We start from the raw sequence: 27,515 nt of genomic DNA, 5'->3' as shown, positions 1-27,515 counted from the left end.
GTCCTGACTCCTGAAAAGCTCCAGCATCTGCTCATGCGGAGACCGAGACCGTTATAAATGGACATGGCACATATTTTTGAGATTTTGTTGGATTGCTACCAAATTTGAACCGTTACAAAAGCTGGGCTGACTCGCCATCAAACATGAATGACTTAAATATTGACGGACTTTAACAGTAGTTGTACTGTGTCACGCTTTTCAACTCCGTCTCCAGACTGCCGTTTTTCTGTGCATGTACGAATTTAGGCAGATGAATAATAAATGCAGCTTGGAAGTTTGTCTCCGACGTGTTCGGACTGCTGAGCGGATGCTGAGGCCTTTGGTGGGCTCAGCTGATGCATGGAATGGCAAGGGGTGGGGGAGTTGTTATATAGAGGTAATGAATTGGCGAGCAAACCCCCCCTTCCCCCATTCCTCCCTCTCACTTTCTTTTATTTGCAAACAGCAGTGCACATCGTTGCAGCTCGCCTGCGGCAACGGGAGCGTTGCTATGGCAATGGGGACCTGCCAAGGACCAGTGTGTTGGTGCGAAAGTGTAGGTGTGTGTAGGGGGGAGTCGTCAATGTCTTACAACCCCCCCCCCCCCCATTGGACCAGAACCCTAACCCGTCTTTTGAACACACCAGAAGACACAACAGTTCTCTATGTTTGTGTGTGAGGCTGCGGCAAACATCAATAGTCCTTCCCTGCCACTGCAGCAGGAACTTGATGGCCTACTAATGTTGTGCCTTCCCCCCTCGCCCCCTTCTTTATGTCTGCCCCCCCTCCCCCACAGCCCACTCACTTACTGACTGTAATGAATATGGCCCAGACCACCATTCACGAAGAGGAAGGAGCGGGTGTCAATCATGTCAGCTATGTCGATGTCACGGACACGAGTTCAATGTGAAATCATTTTATTAGAAACAATATAGGTTCAAAGCAACATGGAAGACATCATAAATGTGGCCTGACTGAAATTAACCAGTATCACAATGAAGATCAGAAGCAGGTAATTGTCTCGAAATAGAAATTGAGCAGGATAAGGAAATTGAAAGTGACCCATGATCAAGTACAAGACCAGGGCCCGGTTAAGCATCAGTAGATTGACGACCAGTATGAGGATCGGGACTGAGTCTTGAAAATCAGAATTATTTGTGATTGCCTGCAGACATTGAATGTGTTGCCAGGCTGTGCACCCGGGTGTGTGTCTGATCAGTCAAGAGTAACATATGTTCTCTAAGCAGCTCCCTTTGCAGCTTGCTGCTGTTGCCATGGAAACCACATCACCATGTACCCCCATTGTGCGGACCTATTTACTTGTGTGCGTGTGTGTGTCCTTTATGTGTCCTTCATAGCAGATGCATCCAGGCAAGACAAAACATTCTTATCTGCCCTGCTGCCTTGTTTTAATCCACTCAAGACAGTCAAATCTTAGACTTGTCTTTGATTCATTCTGTTAAGAGTTACTCCCATTAAACATTGTCGAGGTTTAGTTCAAAGACCATGTGAGTGTGTTTTTGTTTGTGAATTGCAAGGGTGGGGGTTTGGGATGTTTTCCCCTTTGCTGCTTGATGGACAGCGTGTACTATTATTATTATTATTATTATTATTATTAGACACTCGCAACCTCGAAAATATTCCCCATCTAATTGAATCTATACACACGTAAACACTTTTACAGGCATTCGATTCGTCGAACATATCAGTACACACATTTCCGAGCTGCTCGTGAACGCGTCAATCACCAGTATGCACGCACAAGCTGTTGCCGACAGGTGCGTCGGTGTTTGAAAGCAACACGAATGACGTTCGTCGTAGCATCTTAGCTAAGCTAATGTTCCACAGACAACTCGTGTAAGTTGAGTCAAAACTTTGCATGTCAACTGTGCATATTTTTGACAAATTAGTCGGTAACATTATGAAAATGTGTTCTCACTCGTCAACTGACAAAGAGACGCCCTTTTAAATGGATTCCTTGGTTCATGGGCTCATGTACAGTCCTCGTTTGTTTGGTCTCCACTTGAGTATTTGTTAAGTTTATTTGTTAGCTCTAGTTTGTTTCAAAATTTTCCTCGTCCTGCTTTAGGTTTAGTCTGTTTTACATTCAGTCTTGGTTCGGGTTAAGGTTTAATTTGCTGAGGTATCATCATCTTCATCGAGGTCACATGACTCAAGTAATAGCTTGATTGCTCTGCAGGGTGCACGTACAGTAGGTTACCAAAGGGGGCGCCATACAACTTACCTTCCTTTTCGCTCTTGGTTTGCTGCTGCTGGTCCCACCCACATGAAGCACCCACTGGAAAAATGATTTAGTACAACCAACATTTATTTGCACATCATATTTAACACACATAATAAACATTCTCATCACCTTTATTTCTTACATTGCACAACTTTAAGATCACTTGTGAGCTTCGGTTTTAGCTGCCAATATAGCGCTTTTATTTACAAAGGCCACTTGTATATAAACTATATTGCTTGTTTAATGGCTTTAATCAATGACTATAACTGAATTTCACATATTTTAGCAGTTGTCCTAACCACTATTTGACTGTGTCACCCCTGAATTAAATGAGCAAAATGACCTTAAATGAGCGTTGATGTGCTTGCAGAATCAACAAGAGGCATCTGACGCCAATTCGGGAAGCAGAAAGTGCTCCCATGAGGCACTACGGCGTGATTACAGCTTGACATAAAAAAAATGCCATGTTGGGCATATTGAACGCATCGCATCTCAAAGTGAGTGTCAACAAATTACTTTGCTTGTTCTTTGGATTTTTGTGACATTTGTTCAAAAACATTCGTAACACTCAAACTTCACTTTAACACTGTCAGTTATGATCATATTTGAGATGTTATAGAGTTTTATTGCTTCTACCTTTTGCTGTCAACAGTGGTTATCTTAAAATTCCACTTAAATCTTTGACGTCCCTTTGCATTTGAACAAAAACAAACGTTTGTTAATGACAGTGTATCTAATTAGATCTTTGAGCTAGACCTTCAAACTTTGGCACATCCAACACTCTGAAATCAAAGAACCTACGTGGCGAATATTGAATGTTTTGGTGGTAATTAGGAGACATGAGACAGTGAAAAGCAAGTGTTTCCCAAACGGCGTCACCTTCGTCTTCATGGACAATAATTATGAGGAGAACCTTTTAGTTCAATATTTAAAATTCTAAAATCCTGCGTTAACACTCCACGAGCGCGCCTTGTCACCGGAGGAGCTTCTTTATCTGGCGGATGAGGAGGAAGGAGGAAGAGTGTGGGAGGAGGAAAGTGACGGGAGGTTGGTCGGACCATGCTGTGAATGAGGACTCCGTTTCCCAGAAGGCTTTGCGACAACTGCCGGAAAGAAGCCGCTCGGCCGATGGCATGGAGAGGGGGGCGGCTGCAGGAACCCGGCGTGTTGTGGAGTCATGGCGGATGTTGGCTGATCGGATGGCTCTGGTGCACAGGAGGATTGTGGGTAGATGGATATGTCAAGAGGACGGACGGACGGACCCTTCTGCGCAACGGGGCCGGTCAACCCCCCCCCCCCACGCAATTAGACCACCTCCACTTACCTGTGGTCACATGACTAAAAATGCGACTTTGCTTCAATGGTTTATTGGACCATGTACAAATCAACAAAACTTGACAGCTTTGCATGGTCACAGAATAGCATTCATTGGTCCACGAGCGGTCGCTGGACGGACGTCACAGAAAAGGGTACCTTCATCATCATCATCATCATCGTCCAGCCCCCACAGTTTCATTGCACACTCTCACAGTCACATGCAATGGTTTGAAGACAAAAAAAGTACATGAGCTCACGTCACAGACAAAAGTAAGCGGAAAAGTTCAATGTAGAGTCGACAAAGAAGCGTCCGCTCGCTTCCTCTGTCGCTTGACATTCTTTCCACAGCGTTGTTGGTCTCGTTTTGGGTTGTAAACATTAAGTTAGTAGTGTCTCTCTCGCTCTCTCTGCGGAGAAACGATGCTATCAATTGACGGCTGGTTCTGACAAAAGGGCGGACTGGTCTTTGGGCTCGGTCGGGAGGAGACGCGCTAAAATTTCTTTTCAAGAACTACGACAACACCCTGAGAATCGGCAGCACGCCTCTGACTTCGTCTTCCTTCCTCCGGGCCTCTACTGGTTGCCGTGCAACTGACTCCGCTGTAGTTGGCATGGAAACGGGTTAAGGTGGACCTCGTAGCGCCACGTACGCCAATATGAACTCTAGTGTAGTCTGCAGCTCCGGGGGAGGACAGCGCCGAACCCTGACACCTTTCCACCAAGCAGTTTTGTTTGGGAGAGATTGTTCTGCATCTTGTAGGCGGGATCGCCTTACGTAAGTCCTCCTACGCAAGTCATGGCGAGGAGTGCATTTTGAGCGGGGTAGCCTCGACTTCCCTGTTCGAGGCAACCTCCTGAGGTATTTCCAAGCTGGCTGAAAGACAAAAAAATCCCTCCAGTGAGTCTTCTCCTGGCAGGAGATGCCCATGAATAGCTCACCAGGGAGACAACATCACTAATAAAGCCTGATCCAGATGACCGAGGCCCAAAGCCCCTGGAGGGACCTTGTAGCAGTTACTTGGAATAGCTGATCTAACCTAGTAATTGGCTCTTACTCCTTACCCCCGACCCCAACCCTACACTGCGGTCTATCACAGATCCATGATCCATATTTCCCTCACTTATAAGAACTTGAGATGCTCATGCATCGTTTGGTCCCGTTAAAATGAATTGCGCTGCCATTGCTTTGCCAGCTGTCTTTGTTGTTTTTTTGTCGCGTGTTCAAGCTAGCGTGCTAGCATAAACCACACAACCGTATCGACTTTGGTTCAGAGGACCGAATTGGGTTCTGGGACATGTCTAGCTTGTTGTACGACACTGCTTAGTGGAAAGTTTGTCAGAATGTTGCAGTATATAATCCCGAAGGTTAGTTTGCTGCAACTGAAGTTTTAAAAGGCAATCTATCCCAGCAATTGTTGTCCTTTTTGAGGATTAGACTGAGCAAGTTATTGTCTTCATAAGGAAATACACAGGTCCAACTTTGTGTCGATGGAGCTGATTGTTGAACATGATTTTGGTCTTTGAAAGAACATGCATGAGCCGATTGCTGTCCTTAAAGGGACGTTCACGGAAGTCGATTGTTGTCCTAGATACGACGGAATTTCCATAGAGGGGATGACTGAAAGGGATGTAAACGAAATTGCTTCAACGATTATTGTCCTTAAGTGGACATACATTGAGCCCGATTGTTGTCCTGTAAAGGGCTGTTTTCTTCCCCAGGCCTGCAGACGCGTGAGCGCATATGGTGCCACTAGTAGTACAGTCGTATGTTATCAATGGAGAACATCATATGGTGCGCAGCAGCAGCAGCAGCAGCAGTGGAGGAGGACAGTGATTGGTTGATTTTGGTTTGGTCAGGTGACTTTGAAAGGTGGTGCGGCTGTGGTGGTTGATTGGTGGTGAGTGGAGGGTTTCGGGGGCGGGGTTATGGACAGTCAGCTGAGTCAGATCACATGATGGTCACATGGTTGGCAGCTATAACGATGTCAGGAGCTTCCATGAGGGGATATGGAAGCCTGACTGGTTTTAGCTTGTTGGTGGACACTGGACACAAAACAAACCCCCCAACCCACCCTCAGCCATTCATCCGTCCATCCAACCTGTCCTACAAACAAACACACGCAGGCACGCTCAGCCCCTGATGTGTTAAAGTGTGATGATGCAGAGTGTGGTGGAAGGTGAAGAATAAGACAACAGAAGACAGGTGATGCTAAAATGAACATTTATAATGACTGCTGTTGCTGTGGCAAAATAAGAATCTTAGAAAATGACCTCATATATCATATAATAATGGTAGTAGTTATTATTAATATTCTTATTATTAGCACTAGATGGCCTTCACTTCACTGGTAATCCACAAGTCAACAAACACAAACTCACTATGTTGTTTTTCTTTTTTTTTTTGTCTCTTTACAAACACAATGCTACAGTTACATTTAATATTCAATACTCTTTTTTTTTTTTTTTTTTTTTTTTTTTTTTTTTTTTTACGTCAGCTCATCAACGGTGTTAAAAAGCAACCACTACTTGGATACTAAAAAACAAAAAAATATTTTCTCTTCTTCCAGTCGTTCCCTTTTGACTCTTTTTTTTTTTTAATTTTGTTTTTTTTAAATGAGTTAGGAAATAAATAGCTCGTGTGTGTTTGGAAATGGGGCGACGGGCAGCATAAAATCAGGGGGGTGGAAGTCAGAGAGAGCCATGCGGTGAAATGAACAATTATTGTCACTGGTGGTGTTATTAATACTTTTGATCATGTGATGACGTGGAGGAAGAGGATATGTGCTGATGGCTGGCTGGAAACCCGACTGTATTGCACAAAGTTAGCAGCGCCGCGAGCCAGCAAAAAAACTAAACGAGTGAAGTGATATGTCTTACGACGAGGGGGGGGGGGGGGGACTTCATAAACGGAGGGGGCGGTACAGCAGCTACGACAAACACGACTAACAAGAGTACAGCTAAAGTCTTTATGCTGCCCCACCCTGTACAAAGAAAGTTTATTTACAATGACAACAAAAAGGGTGAAGAAACAACTTTTTTTTGTACGATTAAATTCCCTTTTTTGTTCCCCCCCCCTTTTTTTTTCTTCTTTTTTTCTGTCCCCGATGATGAGCCAAAAAAATACGGAGCCTCGGACATGAAATGGAGAGCAAATGTTTTAATTGTAGCCGCAATGCCGATATGACCAGGACACAAAACGCTAATATATGGTATATATAATGTGCGCGCAAGATACAAATTTATTAAATTAGTATTTTATTGGTCACAATTTTGTATTTTGTGACTTTAAATTAGTATGTCGCGTTCGCAAAATATTAATATGTGCCCACAACCGTGCACAAAATGAAAAATACTTAGCAAATTAGTATTGAGTGGCCACAATTTTGTAATTCGTGGCTACAATTGAATATTTTGTGACCACAAATTTGTTTTTTTGTGGCCACAAATTAGCTTTTTATTTTGCCCCTGTAGCTAGCAGCAATCAATTTTCACCATGTCATGTCTGGGGCTCCGCAAAAAAAAAAAAAAGGAAATCAAGAAAAAACCAAAAGTCATATCAGCGAGCATTGCACAGTCTCACAGAGGTTTTTTTTTTTCTTTTGGACTTATGGAATGGAGAGTTATTGTCCCGACAGCTGGAGATGAACACAGGAGGAGGCAGAGGAGGAGGAAGAGGAGGAGGAAGATCAATAATAAAGTTCATGAGCGAGCGAGCAAGGGGTGGTGGCGTGGTGGAGAAGAGGAGGGGGGTGAAAATCAGGTCCCAAGTCTTTGTCGTTAGAAAAAAATGGGGGAGTTTTCAATCTTTTTTTTTTTTTTTTCAACAAATGGAGCGAAAGAGGAGACAGAGAGAAAGGGTGAGGAAGGGGTGACAGGTGCCCCCTGACACTATGGCACACGATCAATGAGGAGCTCCACAGCTGAAGAACAGCATGACAAGAGTTAGGAAGCAGCTGGCGGGGATGGGTGGCTCCTCGGACGGACCTGGGCCGGACGCACGGACGAACGGAGGGTAGGGAGGGTTAATCCTGCTGGAGGAGGAGGGAGTGGTGGGAGGGGTGGCGGTGGTAGTGGTGTCGTCATGTGATGAAAGGGGGGGTGGGGGCGGTGCATGCTGACTTCACGGGCTGTCCCGATACGAGAGAGACGCGAAGCTCGGAATGATCGGTGGCACCCTTTTTTTTTTTGGGTGTGGGGTGGGGGCCGTCCTCAGGAAGTTTGGCACTGGTAACGGAGAGGGGAGCAAGAGGAGCAACGTGTGTGTGTGTGTGTGGGCAGTGAAGTGCAACAAAAAAAAAAGAGGTCATGAATGAAGTCCCTTTCACACCAACTTTTCACCCGCGACACACAATGGAGGGCCGAAGTCTACCTGCACATTTGCGAGTCAACAAAAGCAGCAAAATCCAAATCATGAATCTTCACTTTCTCGCTGCTAATCAAAGCCAGATTTTTCCCCAGCTCACTCCGCTGTGTTGAAGGTTCCCGATACGGAATGCGAGGTTGAAGTCAAACCCTCAAATTTTGCCGGAACGCTTCACTTTGAGGACAGTGGAAAGTTGAGAGCGAGGAAATTGTTGATGAAATTACCCATTTTTGGTGAAAATTTTGTGTGAAAAGGGCTTGCTGTCTGTTTTGGGAGTAAACAGGCTACACACACACACACAAAATGGCAATTTGTCAGTTAGTGAAACACAAACGAGCAAAATAAACCACAGAAGAAGAAAAAACAGGAAACAGTGATATGACAAATGCAGTCGACACTTGCTGGTGTTTCAAAGTGGTAGTTTTGAGAGGGGTGATTGGTGGCAAGTTTTTTTGGGGGGTGGGGGTGGGGGGGCTTGTGGGTTTGACCAGGGTCCCATAATATGCGTGGTAAGAGTAGAAAGTAGTAAATGGTCTTTTGGTTTTTTTTCATGGAAACGTCGCAGACATCTAGTTAGCATATTAGCATGCTAGCGATAAGGTGACTGTTGCTGGCCGCTCACAAGAGCGGTGGTAAAAAAAATGGCGTGAAAAAGAGCGATTAGACCGAGCATGCACGACACAAACTGGAGTAAATGCTCCCCGATTCCCCAGCTTGGCCCCTGGCCACACGAAAACTAGTGCAAATGTCTTTTTTTTTGTTCGAATTTGAGAGGAAAGGGATGCTTCATCGTAACTTAAATACTGCTTTGAGTTTGTTTTAGGCAGATTTTTCAAGAAATTAATCAAATACTGATTTACGTTAAAAAAACATCAGAAAGTGAAAGGGCACGGAGCGTGTGCAGGGACGCACTGGTGGGCCGAGCTCGAAGTAGACGTTAGCATCCATGTTAGCGACGTAAAAAAATAGCAGTGATTTGGGACTTTTTGGGATTTGTTCTCGGGGTTTGTTCGATGTTTTTGTTGATAATGAACGACACAAAGTCTAAAGTGTGTTTTTTTTTTTTTTCTTTTCCATTTTGTTGTTGTCCATACTTAACGTCATGCAATATACACGTGCAAAAAGTTTAACATCGAGTCCCACAAAATACATCTTCACTAGAAAAGGGTTTAAGAATGCGATGGAGTCACATTATTTTTCCTCTCCATATTCCAGCATGGTAACGCTAAGCTATCGCTCTGTTTTATTTATTCCCTCAAGCGTTGCATTTGCGAAGCGTCCAGGCTAACACTGATGAAGTGCTTCCCCGCTTTTGATAGAAACGATTTAGAATATGCGTCATTCATTTGGCACTTTTTCACATTTTTCCTGGTATAAAAAGTACTGTACGTCTGCGATATCAAATCAAAAAAAAATTTGGCACAGCTTTGAGAAGGACTTATTTTTTCTTGAAACTTGCGCTCGATATGTTATTTTTTTTTTGTGTGGTTTTCAGTTAGCATTTATTAGTAGCAGCATTTCCCCACCAACACATAAACAAAGAAACAACCAAACTACGATCAGTCGGGAAAATAGCGTCGCGACGGCAAAACGGACGGGACGGGACAACACGTATCGCTTCACCAAATCAAATGAAGGGGCAGAAGGAGGTTGGACGCACAACACTGCCCCCGCAGGAAGTCCGCAATGCTGCATGCAAACCTGCTAAAATACTCAGCTAGTCACCACTAAGCCGAGATGTCTTCGATATCGTGAACCCGCAAAAATCCGCAAATGGCTGCCCTCACCCCTTCCCAAAAGCGTTGTAATTGACTCAAAATGCCACAAGTGGAGAAAGACCTGGTTCTGTCTAACTTGCTTTGATTCTTGACACCTACATGGCAACAAAGCACTAGTTGTGTGCAAATAAAACTCCTAAATGCACTTCAACATAGAATCAAGATGCCACAAGACGGCAGCAGTGCCTGAATGAAATTCCTCAGCCCATTTCAGCGTAGGTAGTTCCTAGACAGCATATGGCGCCAAAGTAATACTTGTATTGCTTTGGCCTGAGCGCAAAAACAGTTCATAATAACAGAAGATAGGGAAAAAAGATCTGCAAATTCCCTAATCCGCCAATATGCAGGGATTCACCGTTGTCCTACAACAAGCTAGTGGAACGGTCCCATGGTCGCCATGACAACAACTACAAGAAGAGTGGGACCTCCTGCTTGACTCATCAAAGATCCTCAGCAGCAGCAGAAGAAGAAGACGACGAGAAGAGGAGGCATGCATCATGGCCGCCGCCCGTGGAGCGATGTGGTAGGGGCACGTGGGTAGGCGGCGTCGGGATGAGGGGGGGGTTTTGGGGGGAGTGCGTGAAGATGGAGTTAAAGATGGAGTAAAGAAGCCTCCTTACCAGACAGCCTCGCCGGCTGGCCCAGCGGCGCCTCCGAAAGACAAACTAAGGAAGAGGAAGGAGAGGAATCCCCACTCGGGCACGGTCGCCGGGGTGAATGACTCCAACGCACCCCCGCTGCTGACTTTTTACATTCACTTCAATAAGACCTTTTTTGATTGTTTGTAAACAATTAGCGCCAGGGGACTTCCGGGTGGCAGAAAAGCGGGCGACTGACTTGAAATGAAAACCATCTGAAATTATCCTCGCGAGGGTCACGGGCATGAGGAAAAACTATTGAAAGTTTTTTTTTTTAATCCAGAAGTTTTGAATATTGGTTAAATGGAGATAATGTTGTCTGAGTCATTTAGCAAAACGGCTAGTATGCTAGCCCGTATGTGTGATGCCATTTTGAGAAAAGATGACACACCTCATGTAATAAAAGCAACAAAAAGACGCTGATAACCTAACCGGTCGGCTAAAACGAAGCTTTTTCACAACGGTGTCAACCCAGCTCATGTTCGAGAACAATTTGGGGATTCCCGCTTAATATGGAGCTGACGTCGAATTTTGCTGTTTAATCAAGTCAAGCAATAATTATTTGATATGTCTTAATTTCGAGCCATTGACGTGGTTTCATTCAACCCTACCCGTCCTTTGCCACCCGGAAGTACGTGTGACGTCATGGGGAAATGTTCTATTGTTTTAGGGAAAGTTTCCCCCCGCCCCCCCTTCCTGGCTCCCACCAGACGTTCCGTCTTTTCCCCAAGGAACCCCCGCCGATTGACGCCCGGCTCTCCATATGCCTTCCGATCCGGAATATTCATACTGTGTATAATAATTGATATTTCATATTCGCTAGTGTTCCCTGCCATACAAAAAGTCGTCCAGTTGCGTCCCCTCGCTTCACAGTGCATTAAGACAACAATTCAGTGTACTCCGACCGTAAAAAAAGACAAAAAAAAAAAAACAGCACAAAAGAACCCACAAACAGAGCACGCCAGTAACCGCTGCCACCTTCGCCGCCTGTTTTTCAGTAGTTAGTCCCCAAGTGCTTTTTAGCCAACAAGGACTCCATTTTATGGTTTAGCGAGCGCCAGGGAGGATAAGCCGGGTCAAGATAAGGGGGGGGGGGGGATGCTAACGAGCAGATCCCTAACATAGGCGGCGCCCCCTCCCCCCGGCTTAAATAAGACATATATTACACTATGTGGCGTTAGCATTCATCTGCAGTCCAAAAACATTAAATTAAAACATTTACATTCAACTCCTCTGATAAGAATAAATAGCGATGATGTCATCACGCCGCGCGGCACAGTTTCGCTCGCTACGTGAGGTCATCAATGTGGGACGGAATATTTGGGGCAGGGGTGGGGCTGAGATTCGAGGTTAGGGGGCGGGTGCATTTGTTCTGCCGTACGCACACCTGTGCAGTCACGGAACCCTCACGAGGGGGGAGGGAAGGGGAGGGGCAAACTGAAACCCTGCAGGAGGTGGGTGGGGAGGCTGGGGCGGCTCCCCTCCCCTCCCCTACTTCCTGTCATTCAGCGTGTCCACAGTACGCAAACGAAACAAACATCTTAATTTACGCAACAAAAAGGAATAAAAAGTCCGTAAAGACGTTAAGTAATAAAACTTATTTACATTTTACATGTTTGTTTTTTTTTCCGTCATCCCAGCACTTTTTTTTCGAGGGGGTAATACTGAGAAGACGACCCAGAGGGGTTGAAAAAGGAACAAAGAAAAACGCTCTCCTCTCCTCTTCCCTCTCGCGATTCCTTGTGGGCGTGGTGGGTTAGCCCACCTTCTGGGGATTGGTGGCACGCACCCCCTGCTCGTAGGTGATCCTCTGGCTGATCAGGTACTGCGCCGCCTGCGTGGCCGCCTGCGATCCCGTGATGGTCACCTTCCTGTTCCGGGTACCCGGAATGAACTCGCCCTTCTTGGAGATCTGGATGCGGGCGCCGGTCAGCTCCTGGTACTCCACTAGCGTTTTGCCGCCCTTGCCCAGGATGGCGCCCACCAGGTTCTCCGGCACGGCGATCTCCACCACCTCCTTGGCGCCTTCCGCCAGCTTCTCGGTGGCTAGCAGTGAGGACGCCATCAGGGGCGAGGTGGCGCTCAGGTACCCGTTGGTGGCCCCGGTGGCGGCGGCCAGCGAGCCCAAGGAGAAGCCTCCCAATCCCGCGGCCTGGTGGGCGGCGCTGGTGGACGCGTCGCTGGCGTAGGATGCCAGCAAGTTGGCGGCGGCGGCAGCCGCGGGGTTAGCGTTAGCCGCCACGGCAGCCAGTACCCCCGAGGCGGCGGCCGGGTTGAGCCCCAGCCCGAGAGAGTTGGTATTGTAGCCGTAGCTGGCCAGTGTGTTGAGGGCGGACGTGATGGTGAGCAGGTCGTTACCCGACAGGCTGGACATGGTCGTGGGGAATGCGCCCACCCCGGCCAGACCCGCTTGGCCGAGGAGCGAGGAGGCCGTAGCCGCCGCCGCAGCGGCCGCCGCCGGCATGACCTCCGCCGAGTTGGCGTACGGCGAGCCGGTGGGGTTGGAGTTGGCCACGGGCCCGGTGATGTTGGAGTAGGAAATGTTGAGGCAGGACGAGCTCTGCGGGTCCTCTTGGATCTTCTGCACGATGATCTCCACCGCCTTGCGGTTCTGCTCAGGCTCGCCGCTGATGGTGACCACACGCTCCTGCAGGTTGATCCCTTCCGGCTTCTGCGACAGCTGCACCCAAGCGCCCGACTGCTCCATCACCGCCTTGACGGTGGCGCCGCCCTTGCCGATGATCAGGCCCGCCGTGCTGTTGGGCACGATCAGCTTGGCCTGCCAAACGGGACCACAAGCGCACGTTACACATTTGACATACTGAAGGATTGCGCATGCAAAAACGGACTGGGTTGTTCACGCAAACAAATAATGTGGCTGGTACGCTTCATTGTGCGCATTCTCTAATTTCTTAAAGATGGCGTGACCTCAAACAAGCCTCCCGCCGGACGTGAAGGAACATTTGGATGCAACGAGAGAGAGTGCACGGAGGAGATGTGGAGGACGGTGCAGCGTCGCCACGGCAACAAGGTAAAAAACAAAACACTCACAATAGAGAGCGGAGGACACCGTTGAGTTGAGAGAAGGGGATTGTAAAAAGCTGCTTCACCGCAAAAACAAGACTCGGTGGGTCACTGTTGCCATGGAAACAGCTCCACTACCGTATTGAGATGAGAGGCAAGTGAAAGGCAGCCAGTGCGCACAAACACAGTTTAGTGGAGTTAATTAGAAAGAAAAAGAAATCTTTTATGAGGATCCCGTTTCTTTTTTTCTTTTTTTTTTCTTTAAACACAAATGTGGGCAAATAGTAAATTTTGGGCGGGGGGGACTGGCCAGCTTTTACGACTTCTTTTTTCTTTTTGAAATGTGAGTTGTAAAGTGCCCGACATGAGTGTGGGTGGCTGAATGGAAACTTTTACAATGAACAACTTCAGCTTGGAAGTGAGTGAAAAGATGCAGCGCAAATGAAAAGACTTTTGGCCTTGGAGGAGGGCTGTCTTTAGTGAGGAGAAACGGGGAGGACAAACTAGTGACACCTAGTGGAGAAAAGTGGAACAAAAGCTTAGATTTGACCTTCAGTGTTTTGTAAACGAGCGAGTGAAAGAGAAAAAAAAAACGATTAAAACAAAAAGTAACAGGCACTGAGGGAGGTAGTCGAAAAGCTTGTACCCATCAGCTTTTTCCTCCCACGCACACAGAGGAGAAGAAGAAGTCGTGGGAGTAGAAACAGAAGCCTCGTCTGCTAACGATCGATCGCTCGCTTCTACCATCTTTTTAGTCGGTCGCATGGCCTCCTGCACTAATGAGCTCCCCCTTTTTCTCGCACGTTTACATCATCCTCATTTTTCCCACTACTGCGGTTGCGTTTATTATTCATGGTAACTAAATGAAGCAATTAGGTGATTTTAAAAATCAAATACATCTTAGGCGGGAAAACATCTTAATTAATGCGACAATTTTTACAAGATTCAAATTTGCCGGAAAATGCGACTATATTTTTAGATCTGTCTCAAACAAAAGCACCAGTCTACAAATTTAACGTGAGGGTGACATTTTGTGGACTTCCTACCGGGAGAGGCAATAACAGGAAGTAGGAAACAGGTGTCCATGGCTGAGGTCAAAGGTGACAGGAAATGGACACAGGAAGTGACTAAACTGCGGTCAAGTGTGTGTGCTTGTGTGCATGTCGAAGACTTCACAGCCCTAAATAGTCACCATGAAAAGGAACTAGTTGTTCTTTTAGTCTTCGAGAACTTCCACGGAACATATTATGGAAACTAGCAAGTGTGAAATTAAACAACAGAGTCAATCTTTAGTTATTTGACGCTGACTGAAAAAAAATCTTATTTACATAATACCACCCGCACACAAATGTTACTCAGCCAGGGACTTGGTAACTATCTTTAACTCGGAATGGAGGGAGAAGCCTTGTGTCACTCTGCGTACTATTTATACACACTCACACAAATAATAGAGTGTTGAGTCTATTTGAAGGGGTGGCAAATGTTTCTCTTCGTTCATATTGATGGCGGCGAGACAAAAGCGACAGAAGAAACGCGATGTTGTGATGATTGATAGGCGGCGACCGCTCTTGTTAGCCAACAGCCGCCACCGTGACCAGCAGCTGGTGTTAATGGAGATGATTTACGAAGTACAGAAATCCTTTGACTTACCCCCGACGAATTGTTGACGCGCGGGTACATTTTTTTGTATTCGTGGTTACCGGTTAGCATGTAGCGTGCTGTTTCTTGGATCAACAAAACAAAACTGAGATGTGCCGAATCCACGTTTATGAAGCTTCATGAGGACGTTCGAATTAGCAAACGGTGACTTTGGCGTGATCATCCCCTGAGGGAGTATCAGAGTATCTACAGGACTCCATTAACATCCCAACAAGTGGCTAGATTGTTTTAATTGCGTTAGCATCATTAGCCTCTAACTGCTAAACCAGCTTTTTAATTAATCGCATGCTGCTTGCGTGAGTGTGTGTTTTCCCTTTGGCGGACATCATCCGTCAATAGACACTATCACTGCCAGACTCGACTAGGCCGCTATCATGAAGAGAGAAAGAGCGGGCTAATGGCCAAGTTAGCGATCTATGAGACTAATTGCTGCTAACTCGAGCAGGGGCAATGTTTGTGTGTGCCTGCGTGTCGTTTTCCTGCCTCACGGCAACTCTCCAAACTTTTAGTCACCTTCCTATTCCTGTTTCTGGTTTCCGGTCCCTACTTTCACGCCAGACTTTAGGTTTAAGTTTTGATGGCTTGCTAACGCCCTCCACACTCTACCTGTTTGATGCGGTCAGGGTTGACCGTGGTCTGGGGCTGTAAGATGCTGACGGGTTCCGACTTCTGGCTGCTTTGCGGCATCTCTCGTACTTTCTCTGCGATGAAGTCGTGGACGCCGTTGAGCGCCTCCACCGTGCCCTGAACCAGACATACCCGCTCTGTGGTGCCTGCACACATCAATAAAACAAATGGATGATCATTATTAGCTTTGTTTTCATGGGAAATTGGTTCGAGGTTTCAGTTTCTCTTTGCAATATTGATATTTGGTAGGCATGTCTATTATGAGTAGACCCAGAAAAACATCTCAGGAAGACATGGGCCGAAAAACGCAGGAAGTCTGCCATTTTAGTTTGAATCAGCTATTAAGGGCTAATTTTCCACCAGGTCTTTTAAAGACCAACTTGTCCAATGAACGTGGGACTTCGTTCACTATCGTTACTTGGAAAAGGTGGCGTAGCTTATGTGTGATGAAGATGGATGGACAGAAAAAGGCCAGGCTAAAAATAAAAGCCGGAGCTGACGTTTTTATCTACCGTGCCCGCTTTGTCCCTTCACAGGACATCAACATGCGTCACCGTTAGCATCTGAGCAGTGACATGGCTGCCTGTGTGTACACGCATGTGTGTGTGAGTGAAAGAGAAACACGGCGAAAGAAACTGGGCCTCGCCTCTCGCCGACAGCTGGTGCCCTCTGGGTAATCTGCTCTCGTCCAATCAGCAGCAGGGATTAGCAGGCCATTGTCTCGGCATGAGAATGTGTGTGTGTGTGTGTGCGTGTGTGAGAACAGGATATTGTCGGGGAAGCTCGAGACCAGGTTTTGGCCCAGCTGTGCTGCCGCATCTTCACCTCCCCCACCCCCAGGGACCTACCGCTAATCAAATAGTCATTCAAATCGCTAAATTAATCAATAATGAATGATTCATGATTAAATCATGTTTAGTGACACAATTGGTCACTAGAGGGCGCTGTCTGCGGAGGGGCTGGCGACAGCCGCGTAAAAAGTAGAACATGCAGCGTTGCCTTGATTTACAAGCTGGGTTTATTCTCAATTGAGTCGTGTGTTGAATTCATTTGTGTGTTTTCATTTGACGACTCTTTGACCGTCGGTCACTTTCTGCGCACGGCGACCATGCGGAACACTCATCATCGTCATCATTATGCGGGCTGCTTTTTATTAAACGCCTGCTCGTATGACTCACTCCTTCCTCCTCTTTCTCTTCCTCCTCCTCTTTGCTTCCCTGATGACCCAAAGAGCTTCACTGTTGATTGTAGGACTGCTAATTTGCTAGCACGCTAATTATAGTGGAACACGATCGCATTTGGCGTGACACTGCTCGACTTTTGAGTCATTTCTTTCAAAACTAATAAATGTCCCTTTTGGAAAGAATTTCACGGTACAACCATTGTTAATTTTATAACTGTGTAGGCGATATTTGAAGTGAAATTTTAACTGAGGCACTAGTCAGTGGGGCTTTCCTCCATGCTAATGCTAGCAGTCATTCCCAGCAGAAGATCCATTAAAGGACAATGTGTTTTAGCATCGTTCAGTTTCTCCATCATCGATCATTCATTATTCATTATTATTGTTTGCCAGCACAAACTTTACAAACAGTCGCTGCTAAAAATCTCCACTGGATGTTCTCACGACGTCCATGCAAGTCGCGTATGGGAGGAATAGACGATGGTGCTAAAGAGAGGCGCGTTGATTACTTTAAGCTTATTAAGGTGATCGCCGCAAGGTGGAGGATAAGCCGGCGTTAGTCGGCTACCTTTGATCGCATCTGATGGATTAGCCGACTGTTAGCAACGCCTGCCGCTAAACGGCCTTTCCTCCTTTCCTGTCTGCATTTTCTGAATTACAAACAAATCTAGCAAAACAGTACTTTTTATTTTCTAGAATTTTTACATATATTTCTTTACTTTTTCTGTACCAAACCCTTCTCCATAATAAACTCATTAGAAATAGAAAAGATATAAAATAAAAATTACTTTTTTTTTCTAGAAAATAGAACTACTTTTTTTAAAATAAAAACGTTTTCTTTCAAAATGTGACCCCAGAAAACATGACAACAACTTTTCTGGAAAACCACTTTGGAGAATCCTAGCGCAAACGCCAAGCAGAGTTTAAGCCCCTGAAAAGGCAACCGATGACATCACATGACACATGAAACCTGATTGGACGGGAGCCGTCTGCTGCTGTAACCTTGGCGACAAACTCCCAAACTGCGAAAATGTAGAAAATACGCTCAGGCGCAAGATTTTATACAGCTGCAGGTGATGTCATAAGCGCGTGCGAAAAGTGGGTGCATGTGTGCGCGCGTGCGATCATGTGCTGATGTAATCATGAGCAGGAAGGAAAGTTGGATGTGTTCTCGCTCAAGTCTTATGGGGATGAAAATGTGATGGTTTCCTTAGAACACACACACACACACAGTCGAAGGTCCGAATGAGGGCCAATTAGGAAAGGAGAGAAATTGACGGCCGGGGTCATTGTCATGATCTCTACAAGAGAGCAAGTGAAATTCTTCTGGCGTGAGCACCTGACAGCTTCCACATGTTGCCACATGCGTGCATGCAAAATGACCTTATCGGAAAAGGCTTCCCGACCTTTTACAGTGCGGGTCCCCCACGTTAACCCCCGCCCATCCCACCTCCCACCGGCTGTCCTTCATGTGTCAGCAGCTTGAACGTAAAGAATCACGGCAAACAAAAGAAGCTGGCAGAAAGGGAGAGAGAATTCCTCCCCGCTGATGTCACCTTTTCTTCATTTGCTGCAGCTGCTGCCTCCACAACAAAATGTAAGGAACCTCCAAACCAGACTTTCCGAAGTCACCTACGAGCTCGCCCCAAATTACCGCCAGGCCCTTGGAAAAGGACATTTGAATGAGCCTGCGCAAGTTTCTAATGTCCAAAAAAAAAGATGGACGAAACAAGGAGAGCGGATATGAGCAGAGGCAAAGCCGAGACCTCCCCCAAGGCCAATTAGTCTTTGGCTTCTACTTGTCCACCCTCACTCAAGCTCTCCTCCTCCCCCGTTTCCCATCACACTCAGGACGCCCCCGTTAACCTCCCTCCCACAATCTCCCATGATTCCCTTGTGCTCTTTTATTTTGGACGCAAGGATGTCTGTTGTTTCCCTGAGCGACCAGGCCAGTGGTGAGCAAACAAGAAGCCCCTCCTTCCTCCTCACACCCCTCCTAAATCTCTTGTTATCCCTCCCGGCACATCACAGTGAAATCCGCCTAGCAACAAGACGCACATGAGGATCTTTTTCAAATATAGTTTGGGATATTTTAGTTAGCCATTTATTTTATTATTCATTTTTTATGATTAATATTTAGGATGTTAGTTTTGAAATTTCTCCACTTTTTTAATCAAGATGATCAAAATTGTGGCTTGCGGTGCTTTGTAAACAAACACGCGCACGCACAGTGCTGCTTATCTGAGCACACACACGACTATATATACACACCTAATCACTCCAGGCCTCATCTGTCCCAGGCGCACGCAGGCTCAGTAACTGGACCTGGTGTGAATTCCTGCTCAAACCCAGTGAGTTCAGTGCTCTTCTGATCTTACCTTGACACACACACGATGCTCCCCAAATGATCTCGTAGGGTCCTAACATGGTAGACTGGTTGCCTTGCCCCTACTCATCCGACAATTTGGTAACAGGAAGTAGTTCTGCAACCCCCCCCCCCCCCCCCAGAGCTCCTCCGCAATTAAGGTGTCATGCGGAAACCTCCCAAGTGGTGAAGAAGATCCACAGCCGCTGACTGTGTTGATTGAAGGGAACAAACACAAAGAGAAAATGAAAACCTTTGTGGTTAGCAGCTGTAGCCCACAACTCACGTCCATATGCTCACATGTGGACTAATTGTCCAATGAGCTTCCACGGACTAGGCCACGCCCCTTTAAAAAGTTATTGATGATAGAAAGCTGGTTTGGTATGAGGAAAAATCAAGCAAACCCCTGAATGGAGAAAAACAAAGAGCAAAAGCAGGTTCTCCATCCGTCAAGCCATCTGAACCGCTTATCCTCATGAGAGAAAAAATAGACTGAAATCAGATTGTTTCTTTGTTTTTTTTTATGGCTCAATGCCGCAGGGCTCAAAAGCAGCGAAAAGTTCACGCCCGAATGATTTACGCGTCAGACTTGAAGTTGGAGATGACGCTCCAAACTTGCCGGCAGGAATGCGAACTCACTTGCAGACACGTTTCCTCGACTCCCACCCCCCCCTTTCCCGGCTCTTCCACGTGCAACATTTGTTCACGCCACCTTGCTGAGCGGCGCGCCGGGTCACCTTTAGCATATTGACCTTCTCCGTGCATGTGTGTATGCCTTTTGTGTCATCACACTACTCACACACACACACACACACACTCCATAATAACAGTGGCTGTCTTCAGCTCGTTGAGCGTAATCTTCCTCGTTGGTGTCTAGTATCGCACTAGTGCATTAGTGCACTCGCACCTGTCTTTGTATGGACTAACACACACACACACATACACAATCTATTCCAGTGTCTACGAATCTTGACCTCCCAAAGCCTCAAAGTTATCTAAACATTCCCTCTAACCTCATCTCTAACGCGTGCGTGGCCTATCTTTGGCATTTTGTGTCTGTGTGTGCGTGTGTCTATGTATTTGTGTGTGTGTGTCTGTGTGTGTGCACAGCTGACAGGATAGAGAGGGGCAGTTGTGTTCACATGAAGGGGGTGTGCGGGGATGGTTTTGGGGGGTTTTGGAGTCTGTAAGGGTGAGATAGGGGGCTTAGAACAGCTGACACTGTCCAACACACACACATACCCGCACACATACACACACACACACGGTAAAAGGTAAAGTCAAGTTAAGAACTGTCTTAATAAAATCGTCATAATTCTACGTATGTGTCTGAAACTGTATACGAGCGACCATCGTGTTTATGAAATATAAAATAAGCAGCGAAACAAACCCATCTTTATCCAAACCCAGCAGGCGGCCATTTTGTGGAAAACGGCATCACGGTCGCTCAGGTAAGCGACCAATCCCGAGGCCCTGAGCGACTGCTCATTTTAAACATCAAATGTGTGTGACAAAAGTTCCCGTAAGCAAGCCCTGCTTTAATGAGTCCCAAAAGACATTTGGGGTCTATAATTGATGCTAAGTGTCTGTAAAACCGGAGACATGACGGAGCATGCAAATGGTTTACATTTTTAGTACGGAAAATATGAACACACAACCACACTTAAGACCAGGCCAGCTGTCTAATTAACTTATTGAATGACTTAATGACGCTAATCTAAATATATCGCGAGTCAAATATCTTTACAAAAATCTCTCTCACACATGCGCGTGAACACGCATGCACGCTCGCAGCTGCTTCGCGAACTACCTCAACAACATTTTAACAAGTTCGCACCAGTTCGAACCGGGCCCTCCGCCGGAGCCTCGCTCTCCTAAACACGCCATACCGTGACATCGCGCGTTAAGACCACAACGGTCCGCTTTGCGACGTTTTACGACGTGTTGTTTATAACGTGGCTGACAGTTTGTTAGCGTCTGGAATGCGAACGTCAACACCGAGTCAACAGGGCAACCCTTTTTTTTTTTTCTTTTTGGGTTTAGTAAAAGGTTTTTAGTAAATTTAGTCAAATTTAAAAAAATGAAATAAATAAATACATTTAAATAATTTACTAAAATTAAAAAATTAAATCAGGCAATTGGGACAATCCCTAAAAAAAATCATTGGTTACATTCCTAACTTTATGGTGTTTGCGATTGATTATTTTTCATGTCCTCCATTTTGCAGCTTTCAATTTGACACGCACCCGGCCTTCTTTCACTTTAAACCACGTCGGCAATGTCAGCTTTACAGTTACCATGTCTGCTATGTATCCAAGTAACCATCAATAACCTAAGTATCAATAAAAACAACCTAAATCATTTTCAGCCTCCAACATAAATCAAAACTTTTGGACACGCGTACACACACACGCGCCAACGAAGACATCATCTTTGAGTTGCGTAATAAATGTTCTTTAGCGCACCATGTACAAAAAGTGACGTGCAGCAAAAGAAAAGAAAAAAAACAGTCATTGGCCCAGGTTTGCGATCATCTGCCTTAATCACATTTACTCAACACAGTTCGCTGGCCATGGAGACCAGCATGCCTGCTCCTTTACATCATCTTCATCAACAATCTGGTCCCCATTTGTTCCAGGGTGTGTGTGTGTGTGCGTGTGTAATGCGTACAAATGTATGTGTGTTTCACATAGGTATGAGGGGGTCATCAGGGACATTATTTCTTAGAGCTCACGTTCCTACAAATGTGTGTGTGTGTGCAGCCGCTGCAACATTCACACACACTGATTGTCACAACATCCTCATTGCCCCCCCCCCCCCCCCCCCAAAAGAAAAGTCGGACATGACATTCCTAATTCCAAACCAAGAAAAACAAAAGCAGCCCTTGGCGGCGTGGACTTTGTCCAACACGTTTTTTTAACAGGCTGCCGAGCCGAGGGAGCGAAGCCATATTGTTTCACTTTGTTTGGCGTGTGAATCATGGACCTAAACGTCGCCAACAGAACTTTTTGGGCGATGATGTCATTGCTGCAAGTGACCACATAGTTACCAACATGGCCGCTTGTTATGAAGATTTGCCTTGATATCTATGCAGACATTTCTTATGCGGCCGTACTTTGACTGCATGACAGCGGCCAGGCCTCACTTTTGGCTTACGGAAGTTCCTTCGGAGTGTTTTTGTTTTGTATTTGTGAGTTTGGTTAATGGCTGAAAGTGCTTTGGGGAGGCTGTGACTCTTCTTGCCCACATTTGAGGGCATTTCAGTTCCTTAATTGTGCCATTTTTTTTTCCACGTCACATCATTTGAGCCTCCTAAAGCTCCAGTAGCGCATCCTCTGTGTGTGCGTGTGTCTGTGTGTGTGCGCGTGTGCATGTGTGTGTGTATGCGCTCATAGCAATGAATGAAAAGCACATGGAAGGCAATTACTTTTGATTTATGTCAAGACAAACATCAACACACACACAGAAGTCATTTTAAACATGTGAGTAGAAAAGACTTGAAGAGGTGAAAGAACAATCGAGAGGGGAAAAAGGGAGGATGGGACTATATATACGGGAAGGAAGGAATAAAATAAGGAGAGGAAAGAATTAGAAGAAAATGAATGAGAAAGAACAAGGATGGAAGCAAGAACTAATACTCTTCACAGAACTGTAAAATCCTAAATGTCCTTAAACACACCACAGACACTCGCACATAATTAAAGGGAAAGTCCAGTGGTCGTGACAGCTGACGGCTTTGTGGGATCCCAGACTATAAGAAGCGAGGGGGTGTTAATCATAAAGGGGCGGGGCCGGGAGGGGGGCTGTAAAGATGGGCATTGTGGGTTTTCACTTAGAGGATTAAAAAATAATGGAAGAAGGGGTGGGAGGGACAACTATTGTCGTATGTGTGTGTGTGTGTGTGCATGCACGTGTGCAGAAGGGGCCGCCCCCTCTCACCAGAGATGAAAAAGCATCATCAATACACCTCTTTGTTTGCTACACTCACCTTCTTCTCTTCCTCTACACCCACTCCACGCCATAAAAAGAAAAGAGAAAAAAAAAAGGGCCCGCTGCCCCTTTAAGAGCACACATCTGTGGCGAGCGAGAAAGTACTCAGAAGACGAGACATTAGCCCATTTGGACCTTTTAAATGTGACCCCTTTGTGCCAGTCGGGGGAGGTTGCCAAGGCGACGGGCAACGCTGAGTGTCATTGTTGTCAAGGGCCAATCAGGGTGCAGCACATACTGTGTGTTTGTGTGCGTGTTGGGATAGCTTTTAACATGCTGTTTTCATTTGAATTTTTGGATTTAGGCCTACTCGCACATGTACACACACACACACACACACACACACACACACAGAAACTGCGCACCAAGTATTTGATTGTGTTGCATTCAATTTTCAAAATAGTATTGCGTCGCTTTAAGAGCTTTGTGTTGTCTTCAAGTGCTCCTCGTGGATGTTGTCTTGTTTTCTAATTAGTGGTGTAACTCTCTCTCTCTCTCTCGCTCTCTCTCTCTCTCTCTCTCTCTCTCTCGCTCTCTCTCTCTCTGGCAATATTGCTTATTTTGCAGTCATTTTCTCATGTCGTTTTCTTTCCTGCAGTATTAATTTGGGGGAACTGATGTCTATTAAGTAGCTCGAAATACACACATGCACTCATAAACACACTTTGTGAGGGGAAGAGGGGATGGGGGGGCGGAAGACGAGAGGGTCTGGACGGGGACCAAGATGTGAAGAAAGACATCTCTCTAGCGCTCTTACACCTGCTAGGGGGGGTTGGGGAGCACTAGTGGGGGAGGGGGTCGCTAAGAGGAAGGAGTGTGCGGGGGCGATGGCTGCACGGCGCTTGTCACTTTGATTTCCATCACCACGGCGATGGGCATCTCACAATCCAGTGTGTGTGTGTCGCCGCGGTAACGCAGAAACAACTCAATGTATGTGGGCTATTTGCAAGAAGCTCCTGTGAGAGTGTTTTAGTGAGCGAGGAAGTGAAAGAGTGTGTATGAGAGGGAGAGAGAGCGTGTGTGTGTGTGAGACAAAGATGCATGGTGACATTCGTATAGCTTAGCCAGCAACAAAGTCCGGCGTCGTCATGAGAAGTGACACGGCGGCGGCCATCACTTTCAACTCCGCCGACTCCATGTGGCCTTTGGCTATGCTTTTCACGAGGGGGGGGGAGTGAGGGGGGTCGTGGAGGGTTCACCAATAGCGTTTGTTGTCATGTCACTACGATTGAGCATGTGAACAACATATGATTTTTTTTTGGTGGGTCTTCCCATGATGGACATTGACCAGATTTCTCAGGCTTTTTCTCACGTATTTTTATTCCCGTTCTATTCCGAGACACTTTCTCCCTTGCGCCGCCACGGCAGATGGGAACCCCGGCCCCTCCCCTCCCCGTCGTGACCGGGGTCAAAGGCGCTATTGTCATCCGGCTAGCCCCGCCCCCTCTATTGTCCCCGACAGTTGGTGGCCATTGAAGCGCTCCGAAACCTCTGCACATTCAACTTTCCTCTCCTTTCTTGTCTTTTCTTTGCCCTTTCTGCTTTCCTTGGCTGTTCCACCTCCTCCCCCTCCCTCCCTCCCTCCCTTCCTCCTCCTCCTCTTCGTCATCATCACATGCACAGCTGGACACGACTGATGGAAAGAGAAAAACGTCATGATCAGCACAAAGTCGAAGGAAGTCTGATAAGATGAACACGAGATACAAGTATAATATTACTAAGCCCTGACTGATGTTAAATGGGAACAACAATTATATATTATTGTAAGTATTAATGGAAAAAAATTATTTCAATTATTATATGCATACAAAGTATGTTTGAAGTTCATCGTATGATTAATTGTTAATTTGGAATTTATTGGCATCGGCTGGAAGAGAAATTTGCTGCGCATTTGGAAGTGAACAGAAAAGGGTTAAATGGGATTTGCCAGGAACAGGAACATCCTTTTTATTTGTTTTGGACTGTTTGGCTTCAAACATTGGCTTGGCTTTGGGCTGCTGACAACAATCCTCACGGCTGTGATGAACTGGCGCACACACAAACACACACATGATATGATATATAATTGATGATTTGGGTTTGGAGCAGTGCTGAAGTGGGATCATTGAGAATTGGATCAAAGCTTTGTGGAATGAAAGAAAAAGAAAAAAACAAAGCATTTACTGCCTTTTTTTTTCAAAAGAAGAAAACTAGAGATAGAAACCGATGCCACACACAAAGCAGTAATATTATTATTGTGGCTCCACCAATTAAAATTGATATATTTATCTTTCTGGATATTTTATTATAATTTTTTCTTTTTTTTCTTTTCTATGCTCTTTTCTTTTTGTTTAGATTTTGCAGCATTTTTTTTTTTTCAATTTAATATATAACTGATTAGGAAGAGGTGATCAGAAAAAAATTCTGTCGACTTTTTACTTTTGTTCACTCTTGTTTAGATCCATCCAAATATTACTCAACTTTTTTTGAGGTCCAATATTCTACTTGGCTTTTGACGGATGGGTTTTTTTTTTTTGCACAGCAGTCGTTTCTTCATAGTCACTTTGGTTTGCTGTTTTTAAAAAGTGCCAGACGTTCACAGTTAGCTTGACTTACACATTGTACAGATTATTTCCCATGGGAGGAAATTTGGCTTCCATATAGATTGACCGTTGACAGATTCCATTTGTAGAAAAATAATGACGGCTTGCTTCAACGTCGGTGTGCTTTCTGGTGTGTCCTGCAGTAAGCTGGAAGTCTTTAATCCGATCACATAACGTTTCGCACTGCACACGCTCATGAATCATCGTGTCAGCTCCGAGTCGAGTGAGTGCATGAGCGCTTAAGTTTTGACTTTTATTTCCAACATGTGCTGCACTTTTCATGTCTCGCGGTGAGGCCGCCAACATTTTGATGAGTTGCGGTGTTCACACACACAACACACACACACATAGAGGCAAACTACCAACCGTTATTTTACACCGTTCACATGATGCATTTGTATCACAATTTAAAAGCGGTCTCTGATGTCTTCATGAAGTATTTGACGTTGCTGTGTCAAAACATGCAAAGGATAAACCATTACAGCATGCTGAGGGTGAAATCATCTTTTTTTTTTTTTTTTTAGGGTGGAGGTTCTGTCACACAAATTCAGAGTATGGCTTTTGTTACGATGACGACCGGTGGGAAAGTTGGGATTTTTTTAACTCAACTTGTTTTCACTGGTGGAACCAGCACTTCATTACCGAGCTAGCTGATTACACTTGAGTTTGCGAAACCGCTTCATTTTTCAGCATTTCATTTGTGTGTGTTTGTTTGTGTGTGTGTGTGTGTGTGTGTGTGTGTGTGTGTGTGTGTGTGTGTATCAGCGCTCAGGGGGTGATGAGAGACAGCAAAAATGTTTGAGGGTTTACCAAGATCATATTTCACTAGAAGACAACATTATCCCACCACACGCACGCATGCAATGTTCACACACACACACACATACACACACATACACACACGCACACATGCATTTTATGCAGCAGCAGAATCGATTGCCAGGCCCGCCGTTCTATTTATGCTCAGGCCTCTGTGGGACCCTCAACGCTTCCTCATTAAAAGGCCAAACACAACGAGCACCGAGCGCCATCCGTCATCCTTTCCGCGCTTCGCTGTCAGTCCTGCGAGTTGCAAAGGCGAGGTGACCGGGAGGCGAGGGGGCGTGGACGGCGCGTCCGGTTCTGACCCCGTCGGGGACGCAGATGCCGCGAGCGGATCGATTAGTCGTGCCTGTCAGCGGGGCCGCGGGGCGCTGACTGATGTGCCCAAGTGACTAAGGGAGCAAGCACCTGTCCTGTCTTGTCTGACATCTGGATGTAAAAGGCAATGTGAAACACACGATGAGAAATAAACCGCTACACTTTATCCGCTGGATGAAAATCATCGGAAAAAGACGACCAATGGGCTCTTGCGGGTCTGCCCGACGAGTTCCCCGCGACACGTCACAGCGCCAGGCCGACGGCGGCCATGTTTGCCTCGCTCTGTGATGTTTTTGCGGCGGCAGAGCTTAAGCGGTGCTATAAGAGGCTTACAGAGATGCAAACAGCGTGTGTGAGCGTGTGCGTGTCAGGTGTGTGCGTCACCATGTGTGACAGATGTGCTTGTATGTAGGGAACTGCAATCATGGCGCAGGATTACCGGCAATGTTCTAAAATGGTGGCGTGCTGTGACTGCGGCGGGAGATTGCGGCATGACGTGGTCAAAAGTACAGCGTGCGTAAAAACATGGCAAGAATATCGTTTTTCAGATTGCCATCGTCGTTGAGTGTCAGCTTTAATTGCAGTTATGGTGTTCCACCACTGGGTGGCGATGTAGCACAGTATTAAG

At 46.1% G+C, this 27,515-nt stretch overlaps 1 protein-coding gene across 4 annotated transcripts in view; it reads right to left on the bottom strand.

The window, feature by feature from the left end:
* Positions 1–5,745: 5,745 nt before the first annotated feature.
* The window catches only part of nova2 (NOVA alternative splicing regulator 2), a 34,879-nt gene continuing 13,109 nt past the window's right edge, over positions 5,746–27,515 (bottom strand). For 3 of the 4 annotated variants that reach the window (XM_061281516.1, XM_061281515.1, XM_061281514.1), the window contains 2 exons: positions 15,610–15,776; positions 5,746–13,099 (listed from right to left, as the gene is read on the bottom strand). In XM_061281516.1, the coding sequence (XP_061137500.1) occupies positions 12,077–13,099; positions 15,610–15,776 (1,190 nt within the window). In that variant the 3' untranslated portion in view covers positions 5,746–12,076. Of the gene's footprint in view, positions 13,100–15,609; positions 15,777–19,188; positions 19,305–27,515 lie in introns of those variants that run through there. The other variant, XM_061281517.1, reaches the window with a different exon arrangement.

The sequence above is a fragment of the Syngnathus typhle genome, linkage group LG6 (assembly GCF_033458585.1).
Source record: "Syngnathus typhle isolate RoL2023-S1 ecotype Sweden linkage group LG6, RoL_Styp_1.0, whole genome shotgun sequence".
Classification (NCBI taxonomy): Eukaryota; Metazoa; Chordata; class Actinopteri; order Syngnathiformes; family Syngnathidae; genus Syngnathus; species Syngnathus typhle.
Note: the sequence above shows the minus strand (reverse complement) of the source record. Positions and strands in the feature narration are given on the sequence as shown.